Genomic DNA, 11146 nt, shown 5'->3' on the forward strand with positions numbered 1-11146 from the left:
TTTAGATGCCTTTAATGAAAGCCGTGTACATGAAAACTGAAAAACAATACATACGTACATTCAGGTATGCTACACATGAAGATATGAGCAATGAGTACTGAAGTAAAATACAAACAAATATGTCATCAAATGTAAAGACTATCAATGAAATATCGTACATAAGGATGTAAAATGAAATAAACTTACAATTTGTGCTTCTTCAAGAACAAGACAAACAAGAATGAAGGCAGATACGATGCGTCTGTCTCCACCCAGACACCGTGTAAACAAAATGGCCGATTCAAAATGAACTTTATGGCTCAGCAGCCGACCACAATTAACACCACCGCTAGAGGGTGCCAAATACACGAAATAAATCAAATACTAATTTGAGGGACAGAACATTGACGATAACATGTAATACTTACAGTATCTTGCCGTTAAAACATTACCTAAACCACTTTCCTCGGCATATTGATTTCACATCATAGCCCAGGAATTTACGCTACTTCCGTCAACAGCATCGATGCTCATAGACACGGCGACAACACTTCCACTCTCCTTGGGATGGCTGTGTCTTCCAGCACAAGATGTGTGCTCCAGTCTTCAGGTAAAACCCCTGACAGAAAACGAGCATTTTGGAAGTCCTGGTAGCTAAAGTGAGGGCTATAGTGGTGTGTCGGTCATGAACGAACGGGTCAAAAGAACTAGTTCTTTTGTGTGAATGGAATGAACAAAGTCACCGCCCCTAAAATACCTGTTCAGTCCGTTCAGTTGCAAAATTATTATTTTTTGATTGGCTGGAGAGTCAGTTCACCGTTCCTTTTCTTATCCTATTGTCGCGTCTCGCTCTGTGGGTGGGTGGAGTTAGCTGACTGAAAGACCGAGACCGACACTGTCGGTGACCTCATTATTCTGTTCACAAAAAAAGAACTTTTGATGCTTTGGTTCATGACCGACACACCACTAGTCATCAAGTTGTTGCGCTGTTGAGTCGGAACGAACGTGAACATAAGTCAACGGACTGACTCAACATGGCTGACCGAGTCTATGCACAGGGGGAGATCACAGGCTAACGACCAGTTGACCAAAATGACTGAAATGAACTGATCTTTTTGCTGTATGAACCGGAATGATCCGGTTCACTCAAATGAACGGTTTTGCCCACCACTAGAGGGCTAGCTATCCACTCTTCTATCGCTGAATGTTGCTAACACGAATGGCTAGCGAGGCGTCCTGTTAGTCAGCCGGATAAAAATGTTTTTTTGCGTTAACTCCTGAACTAACGCTATTGCTTGTTTGTTTTCAAAACAAAGCCAGATGGCTAAGTCTTGCTAGTGAACTAGTTAGCCGCTGGAACTGACAGCGAGGCAACGCACGTAAACAAAGATAGACGATACCTTAGATCAGGAAGTAATAAAATCGATTGGCCTAGTCTGTGTTAAGCTGTCAAACTGCCACTTGAATGTGTCACATCGTCATGTAGGTTTGATGATTTCCTGAATCGCCATGGGGGGGAAATGTTGACGAGTTGTTGACGAGTGGCAATATTGTGGCAAATCAAATGTCTCCAAGTGCATGAGTCACAGATAAAAAAACAAGTTTCAATTTCATTCTAGAAGGTTATACAACCACACAGAAAGATAGCAACAGTGGCGTAATACAGTGTTGATGATTGTAATGCACTTTATGGGGGCAGGAGAACGATGCCAATAGACGGTTTATAGAACAGCTTTCAGCTGACACAAGCTAAGTTAATGATTAAGTACAATAAAGTCAATTGAGTAAAAATCAAAGATCTCATTGTTTCACTTTTATTTTCCTTCTTTCTGCTAGTGAGCCCCATTACTGACATTTAAGCAGCAGTATCATACTTGAAAGTAGCATTTTTTTGGAGCACAGCAAATAGTTATAGACCATGAACTCTTTGAACCAGCATTTCGAGGAGAAGGTGCGGCCCTGCATCGACCTCATTGACTCGCTTCGTTTTCTTGGTGTACAGAAGGACCTAGCCCTGCCTGCCATTGCCATCATCGGGGACCAAAGTTCGGGCAAGAGCTCAGTCTTGGAGGCACTGTCTGGGGTGGCTTTGCCCAGAGGAACTGGTATCTTTTATTTAATTATGTATTTAGCACTCAACTGGATTTGGGCATTAATCCTGCAGAAAAAATTACAATCAATCAAATACTCTGGGGATACTCTGGAAAAATCTTAATTCGCTCCTATTTGACATGGTAACCATATCCCGCACCCGATCCGTAATATGTCATGAGTACGTATGAGTACCTCAAATGACACTATGTTAACTGACCTTTGCAATTATTCTTGGTTATTAAAGGAACCTATTATGCATTTTCTACTTTTCTGACCTATAAATGTAGTTAGAATGTTGTATTCTCGTGTTAAGAATCTCAGATAATGAATGAGGTTGCGCATTTGGCAGTGAGCCCAGAAAAAAATTTGCAATGGCTCAAAACGCTCGGTTTCGGAGGGTGTGGTAAAACTGGAGGTCTGTGATGTCACAGATGGACGGGCTTCCTTGTATGAGTGTGCGCTGCAAGCCAAATAGGCTCTTCCTCCTTTGTTTACGAGGCAAGCTCAGGCACAAGTATTGGAGTTGGTGACTTCCAGCAAGAGAAAGTAGTTTAAAGACAAATTGTAATAGCAGATCCGAATGACAAATAAGTAATATTTGCGGTACTTTTGGGTTTCACACGACTTTTTCTCACACACCTTCTCTCAACCTCGATGAAGGGATTGTGACAAGATGTCCTCTGGAACTGAAAATGAAGAGACTGAGAGAAGGAGAGGAGTGGTTTGCACAGATTACCTACAACGATTATACCAAGATGATCAAGGACCCGGCAGATGTGGAGAAAATTATTCGCGAGGGTAAGGAGGATGGTTCTGGAGCTGTTACAAGTTACAGATTTTTCTATCATCTGTCTTTTGTGCTCCTGCAGCTCAAGATGAAATGGCCGGCGTCGGGGTAGGAATCTGCGAGAATCTTATTAGTCTGGAGATTTTTTCTTCCACTGTTCCTGATCTGACGCTCATTGACCTGCCTGGCATCACCAGGGTGCCTGTAAAAGAACAGCCGGAGAACATCAGCGATCAGGTTTGCTTCAGATTTCTGCATTGCAAATGGGGTTACAGTACCTATGTAATATAACCAGTATTGGTATTAGATATTAGTATAATAGATTACTCTATTTTCTGGACTATAAGTCGCTCCGGAGTAGAAGTCGCACAAGACCAAAAATGCTTAATTAGGTAGAAAAAAACATATATAAGTCGCACTGGAGTATAAGTTGCATTTTTTGCAGGTAATTTATTTTACAAACTACCTGACCAAAACAGACATTACAACACAATGGTTATTCAGCGACACCAAAAAAAACATGAACAGAAAAGGTGTCCAGTGTTTATGTAACATAAACAGTTTTTTCATGTATAAGTCGCTCTGGAATATAAGTCGCAGGAACAGCCAACCTATGAAAAAAAGTGCGACTTATAGTCCAGAAAATACAGTATTATGTTAGTGATTTAAATATGACTCTACTATTACATTAATAACATACTTTGCACAATGAACAAACCCCACATATGAAACTGAACACATCATAATTTGAAACTTCCAGATAAAGAAACTGATCTTGGAGTTCATCACCAAACAAGAAACCATTATTCTGGTGGTCGTCCCTTGCACCATGGACATTGCAACGACAGAGGCTTTAAAGATGGCTCAGGAGGTCGATCCGGAAGGAGAAAGGACTTTGGGTTAGTTAGATCAGGTCTTAACATCACAATACGAATGCGCATAACAAAAACATCAAATAACGACAAATAAAATTTCATAGTACAGGGAAGTTGTAGCCAACACTTTTTCTGACACAGAGCAAATCTGTTTAGCATGTAAGGGTATTTAGATCATCAATACTATCTGCCCCAATGGCTGGATGGGACACACAAAAAAATGTGTTTTTTTAATTTCAAAAAATTTCAAAAAATTCCAAAAAATTTCAAAACATTTCAAAAAATTTCAAAAAACTTAAAAAAATTTCAGAAAAATTTTAAAAAATGAATACATTTAAAAAAACCCACAATACACTTCCAATCCAAATTTTATGACCTTTGCAAAAATGTACATCTTGTGGTTTGTTCTTTTTTTTTTTTTTTTTAGCTATGATCAATAAATTGCTTCTTCAGTTTGAATTTTGAAGCTTTTTGACATTTTGATCAGGAGTGTGTATCACATTGAAGAAACTGCTTTTTCTGATAGGGATCTTGACCAAACCTGACCTGGTGGACAGAGGCACAGAAACCACCGTGGTCGAAATTGTCCACAATCAGGTCATCCACCTAAGGAAGGGCTACATGGTTGTTAGGTGCAGGGGTCAGCAGGATATCAATGAGAAGGTGTCACTCGCTGAAGCAATAGCCAACGAGAAAGCCTACTTCACTGGCCATGTGTATTTCAAGTATGTTGCCTGTCTTATCGTTCCAACTGATGTTGATGTACCATTAGGACTGACAGTCGCTGTGTTTTATTTACTGTAGCACACTTTTCGACGAAGGCCACGCCACTGTTCCTAAGCTGGCTGAGAAACTCACGTTGGAGCTGGTGCATCATATTCAGGTTGACACTGATAGATCTTAGCAACTCGCTTTATAAAACGATGACGTTCAGACGTCTTGACTCCTGGCATATATGTGATTGACTTGCAGAGGTCTCTGCCTCGGCTGGAAAAGCAGATAGACGACAAGCTAGCACAGACTCAAGCAGAGCTGGAGAAATATGGCACCGGTCCTCCGTCTGAACCATCGGAGAGACTTTCCTTCTTCATTGATGTGAGTGCTTCCCTTCTCCGGGCCTTAGACACCTACAGTTGGTACCAGTCTCATGTCATGGTTCTATTGCAGATGGTGTGGAATTGATTAAAAATGTCCCAGTTCAGTTCCAAGGAGTTCAAAATAAACTGAAAATGAAATTCAAATGCTCCCGGTTACGAGAAAATGCTTCTCTGCCTCTGCTCTTCAATGTGAAGCAGTGTTTGGACAAGCAAAAAACGCTTGAACAAAACTCTGGAGGCATCCATGTTGTTTCTGATGTAAACCCAGAAACTTTGGTCTGAGGTTTTTTGAAAATCGTCCTTTTTAGTGCCAGTTATCTGTGGCCTCGTATCCAAAAACTTATATGAGATAAGCGCCTGCATGTGGAGAAGACCTTTAAGGCTGCTACATAAATGCCCATCACGGATCAATTTAACATGAGAACGTATTTGACCTGATCAAGTGGGTCAGCCTGGATGAACAAGATCATTGTTATTGAATATTTCTGATACTAACAAATTATAATATACATTTCCGCTCAAAAGTTTGGGATCACTTGCAAATTTTTTTTTTCCAAAGAAAACTTCAAAAACTTCATCTAATCCAATTATAGACGCTACTGTAAAGTTGCTTTATATTCTTGATGATTTATGGATACTGTGACAACACAGTACAGTAGACACTTGGATTTCACAGGGGGTTACATTCCAGGAAATACATCTTTTACATTTACATTCCGATAAAAATGTCGATTTTTGACATGTTGTTCCAGCCTGGGCTATGATGGTGGTTACTTGTGGTTATATTCACTATTCGCTGTTGGTAACTAACGTCCAGTACCGCTCAAAAGTTTGGGATCACTTGCAAATTTATTTGTTTTTCAGAAAACAACAACATATTTGTATCCATTTCACAAACAATTAAAATGAATCAGATGATTTTCAAACAAGGATGTAAATTTTTGCATAGAGGCCTACTATCAACAACTGTCAGTCCTCTGCATCAATCTCCTGGTATGGCTGCTAATCCAAGTTCATCATTTTATAAGGCTAATAGATGATTAGAAAACACATCTAAAAATCTAAACTAAAACTAAAATCTCTTACCATGTTGTTAACTACTCCCTTCAGAGAGCAGCACAAACTGGGTCTAACAAGGACAGAAAAACGCTGCACAACTGTGCAAGAAGACAAATATCTGAGAGTGTGTAGTTAAAGACAAAGACGCCTCACAGGTCGTCACTTGGCAGCTACACTAAATAGTAGCCGTCAAACACCAGTGTCAGTATCAACAGTGAAGCGGCGACTTCAGGATGCTGGACTTCATGGCAGGACTGCCAAGAAAAAGCCATATCTCAGGCTGGCACAAAACGTTTCCGAGTGATCGCAAACTTTTGAGCGAGGTAGGCTACACAATGGCCAAGTGGTTAGCATGTTGGCTACACAGTTGGGAAATCTGGAAGATCTGGGTTTAACTCTCTGTTGGACATCAGTTTTCTCTGCGTACTCCAGTTTCCTCCCTCATGTCCAAAACAGCGTAGATGAGACTGATGAGGATGAATAAAATTGACAGTTCCACCACCAACTAAATGCGTTTTTCTCCTTTGTCATGTGTAGAAAGTGACACCATTCTTGCAGGATGCCATCAGCCTCTCAAAAGGAGAGGCACTGAAATGTGGACAAAACCTGAATGTGTTTTTAATGCTCAGAAGAGAGTTTAGGGAGTGGTACGCCCATCTGAACAACGCCGGAAGGAAATGTGAGTGGTCATAGTGTTTGGTGCTCTTTGGCTCTGCTCCCTCTTTTACATATGCTTTCTCTAGTCATTGAAAGGATGAACAGCGAGGTGGAGGACCATGAAGAAAAGTACCGCGGTAGAGAACTTCCCGGTTTCACCAATTACCAGACTTTTGAGGTTATGGTTCGGGATCGGATCAAGCAGTTGGAGGAACCAGCTCTCAAGAAACTCAAAGACATAGGAGGTACCTGCTTGAATTTATAAACGGACATAACCTAGTCCTGTCTTTAACGCTCTAGTCCTGTGTTTAACTCTCTAGTCCTGTATTTAACCTTCTAGTCCTGTGTTTAACACTGTGGTGTCCCAAAGGCAGAGCGGTGGCCATTTTCATAGAAGCTTTTTTTTCAAATTCTAAAAATAGAATTTAACAAGAAAAAAACACCAGAGATAATGGAAAAAAATAATAAAGCTAAAATATTCAGAGAAAAAAGGTGTAATCTAATAAGAAAAAGTCATAATTTTCTCATAAGATTACAAGAAAAAAAAATTCATTTTAGTAGCATAAGGTTCAAAGGTTAAAGTTAGGTTGCGAAAAAAGTTTAAAACTTAAGCACAAAATGCAAATGTTATGGGAATACCATTATAATATTAATGAGTAGACAATTTACAAAAACAAAATAAAATAAACAGACAAAATGAAAAGAACATAGTTAAATTATCACAGTAAACGTCAGTACAAGAAGAAAATTAACAAAGATTATTTATGAATAAAGTTTAAATATTCAGAAAATCAAAAAATAGGGGAACACTTTAAACTAATAATGCACTTTTTCTATTCAGTCATTCCTCACGACATTGCGGTTCAAACACTATCACGTTTTTTCTTAAATACATTGATAAATGATTGCTGTTTTGTGGATGAATATGGCCTATTGGTCAATATTGATAGACAAGTCATATGTAGTAGTCTGGTCACGAGACAACACATACATTTTACATCACATTATAAGAAAAACATTCTCCTCATATTCTGTGTGGAAGTGGTACATTTTTGACTTTTTACTTTGTCTTCTTTTCCCACTCTTAAATTTAAATTTGCAATAAATAAATTGAGGCTAGCTCGTCAGGTCGGTAGCATGTTATGCCTGATAGTTAGAACGTCAAAAAATTTTTCTCCGATCCGTCTACAAAAACATTCCATTATTTAATATTGAATTGAGATTCTCTTATCCGGGTCGTGTCTGAGACCAATTAACAGCGATAAACGAGGCACAGCTGAATTACAAAGCTACGATGCAGCTTTTTTCTTGAAATAAAACGACTGACCATATCTTCATGTGTGGCTTTGCCTTCGTATTCAGTATGGATTACCCTAACGGTTACCTCCATTGTTATTGCAGATGCTATCAAGAAAGTGTTCATTCAGTTGGCCCAAAGTAGCTTCAGTGGATTTCCTCACCTCCTGAACACAACAAAGGTTGCCAACGACATCTACCAAGAAATTTAACGTCAATTCTACTTTCCAGCTTCAGGGTGATTTTGTTTGTCTTGTGAATTTCTAGGCAAAGATCGAAGCCATTAAGCAAGAAAGGGAGTCAACTGCAGAGACCATGCTGAGAAACCAATTCAAAATGGAGCTGATGGTTTACACTCAGGACAGGATCTACATTAACACTTATAAGGCGTGTGAGGAGGAGGCGGAGCCCCGTGTGAGCAAGCCCAAAGTGCGTGAGGCACTGCGTGATTCTGATGATGATGACGATGATGATTATGACGATCTTGATGAGGATGGTGAGGATGATCCAGCGGCCTGTCATGTTACGCTGCAGCAATGGAAGTTACCTCTGAGGATTTATTATAAAGTAAGTCTTAATAATCTGCTTTACACCATAACCCATTCATAACAGACATTAAATATTCATATGAGGTTTTTCTGGTATAAAAACATGTGGCCCATAATAAATGGAATTTCATTTAAATTCAGTAAAATCAGTAAATAATAACAATAACACAAAATAATAATAATAATAATAATACATTTCGGGCGGCACGGCGGTCGAGTGGTTAGCACGCAGACCTCACAGCTAGGAGGACCAGGGCTCGATTCCACCCTCGGCCATCTCTGTGTGGAGTTTACATGTTCTCCCCGTGCATGCGTGGGTTTTCTCCGGGTACTCCGGTTTCCTCCCACATTCCAAAAACATGCTAGGTTAATTGGAGACTCCAAATTGTCCATAGGTATGAATGTGAGTGTGAATGGTTGTTTGTCTATATGTGCCCTGTGATTGGCTGGCGATCAGTCCAGGGTGTACACTGCCTCTCGCCCCAAGACAGCTGGGATAGGCTCCAGCACCCCGCGACCCTCGTGAGGAAAAAGCGGTAGAAAATGAATGAATAATAAATTTCATTTATAACGCACTTTACATCAAGTGAATGATCTCAAAGTGCAACACAATAATACATAATAATAATTTTTTTTTAATAAATTAAAAATTAAAAAATTATTAAATAATAATAACACAAAGTAGTGTCAAACTACTTAAATGTTTCGGATCATAAAACAAAATTAAATGTTAGTCAACGCATTTTAAATGCTTTCAATGTTAATACCTAATACCTGATTGGGCCACCCTTAGCAGCAACAACTGCAATCAAGCATTTGTGATAACTTGCAATGAGTCTCTGTCTCTCTCTGTGTGGAGGAATTTTGGCCCATCTTAGCAGAATTGTTGTCATTCAGCCACAATGGAGGATTTTCCAGCATGAAGCGCCTTTTTAAGGTCATGCTGGACTGAAACCGAGGCCACTCCAAAGTCTTTATTTTGTTTTTCTTCAGCTATTCAGAGGTGGACTTGCTGGTGTGTTTGGGATGATTGTCCTGCAACAATAACATTTATAGGTCGGAAAAGTGGAAAAAAGTGGGAAAAGCATAATCGGTGCCCTTTAAAGTAACCATAAATGTTTATTGAATCCCTTTAATTCAACATTTGTATGCACTTATATGCATTTTCAATTGTTTTAAGCATGTGAAACTATAATTGCAAAACTCTAAAACTTGCTTTGTGGAACAAAATATTTGGATTTACATTATTTATTGGAAAATTTGATATGGTTAGCACGTTTTGGTTAGAGTCAGACCTGTGGAATGAATTAACGACGCTAACCAAGGTTCCACCGTATCTGTGTCCATGTTTTTCTTACCCCAGATTGCCAGCCAGCGTCTGGCTGACCAGATCCCGTTGGTGATTCGCTACCAGATGTTGCAGGAATTTGCTGTACATCTGCAGAAGGAGATGCTACTTCTGCAACAGGACAAGGACTACACAGACTTCTTGCTGATGGAGGATTTAGACATTGAACAGAAAAGGTCCACTTTGCAGAGTTGTCACAATCGCCTCATGAAAGCGAAAGCATACCTCATGGAGTTTTAGAGGTCACAAGAAAGAATTATTGGAAATGAAATTAAGAAAACAACAATTTTATATTTATAGTTAAGACCCAACTGACCCAACCCAATCATCTTTCTGTTCATTTCAGGATAAAACCTATTTTTGGTAAAATACAAAAAATACAAAAAATGTGTGCTGTCATATAATTGTATTAAAATACATAAATAAAATGTATAAAATAAATAAATAAAATTTATAAACAAAATACATAAAAATAAGTAAAAATTAAATTATAAATAAAAAATGAATACAAAATAAATATACAAAATAATAATTAAAAAAAACTTATATTAGAAAGGCAGGAAATTAACAAATGTAACAGTTACTGATTGTAAAAGTAGCAGATGGAAGGGTAGGATTTAATACGCTTTGCTTCTACCTACTCCTTTTGGACATGTGGAACTGTGAACTGATTATGTGATGCATTCAATTGTAATCTGATGCATGTTCAAATGAAATAAAACCATTACCATTATCATAATAGGTGGAGGCTGAGAATAAAGTTCATATACAATCTAAATAATGTTAGCACAGACGATCAAGGAAATGCAGTAGACAATCATTGCACTGACCAATATGCTTCATTTGGCAATACATAAAAAAACAAGCTAACTAGTTAGTCTCCATATTAGTTATTCTAAACTTACAAAAGTGTTTCAAACAGAAGGGGGCAGAAGGACAAAACTTAAAATGTACCACTTCCACACGGAATGTGGAGGACACAGAAGGCCACTGCCTTATGCAGAGCTAACAAACTAACCAGTTAACCTCCTATTTATTCATTCCAAACTGGACTGGGGCAGAAGGGCAAAATAAGAAGCTAACAACTTACCACATACCGTAGGCAGGAGCAATAGCTTACCATCAGTTTCGGTAATGAAGCGCCTGACAATATCACTACAACAAATATCAGTGAAAAAGTCCTCAAATCAATCATTGTTTTGTATGGCAACTGTTTTCTCCAGAATACTGCACAGTATCGGTATCGCTTCTCTTTGGGTACTGGAAAAACAGGTACTGCACGACTCAAAGTACCGTGCATATGTAAGAAAAGCACATGAAAGCCTGTGAGCCTAAATCGATGCGAGAAGGCTAAGGTTAAGGTTACCCCCCTTTCATCATTCCTCCACATTCTGTAATACATCAGT

The 11146-nt window shown here is 38.9% G+C and overlaps 1 protein-coding gene across 1 annotated transcript; it reads left to right on the forward strand.

Moving 5' to 3' along the window:
* Positions 1 to 1755: 1755 nt before the first annotated feature.
* LOC131134442 (interferon-induced GTP-binding protein Mx-like) lies at positions 1756 to 10020 on the forward strand. The gene is made up of 12 exons (XM_058079731.2): positions 1756 to 2084; positions 2734 to 2871; positions 2943 to 3097; positions 3621 to 3759; positions 4262 to 4460; positions 4540 to 4618; positions 4708 to 4830; positions 6429 to 6570; positions 6635 to 6793; positions 7950 to 8026; positions 8112 to 8411; positions 9756 to 10020. The coding sequence occupies exons 1-12, from the start codon at positions 1898 to 1900 to the stop codon at positions 9978 to 9980; spliced, it is 1923 nt and encodes a 640-aa protein (XP_057935714.2). The 5' UTR covers positions 1756 to 1897; the 3' UTR covers positions 9981 to 10020.
* The last annotated feature ends 1126 nt before the right edge of the window (positions 10021 to 11146 follow it).

This window comes from Doryrhamphus excisus, linkage group LG8 (genome assembly GCF_037039965.1).
Source record: "Doryrhamphus excisus strain RoL-2023G ecotype Guam linkage group LG8, RoL_Dexc_Guam_v1.1, whole genome shotgun sequence".
NCBI classification, from domain to species: domain Eukaryota; kingdom Metazoa; phylum Chordata; class Actinopteri; order Syngnathiformes; family Syngnathidae; genus Doryrhamphus; species Doryrhamphus excisus.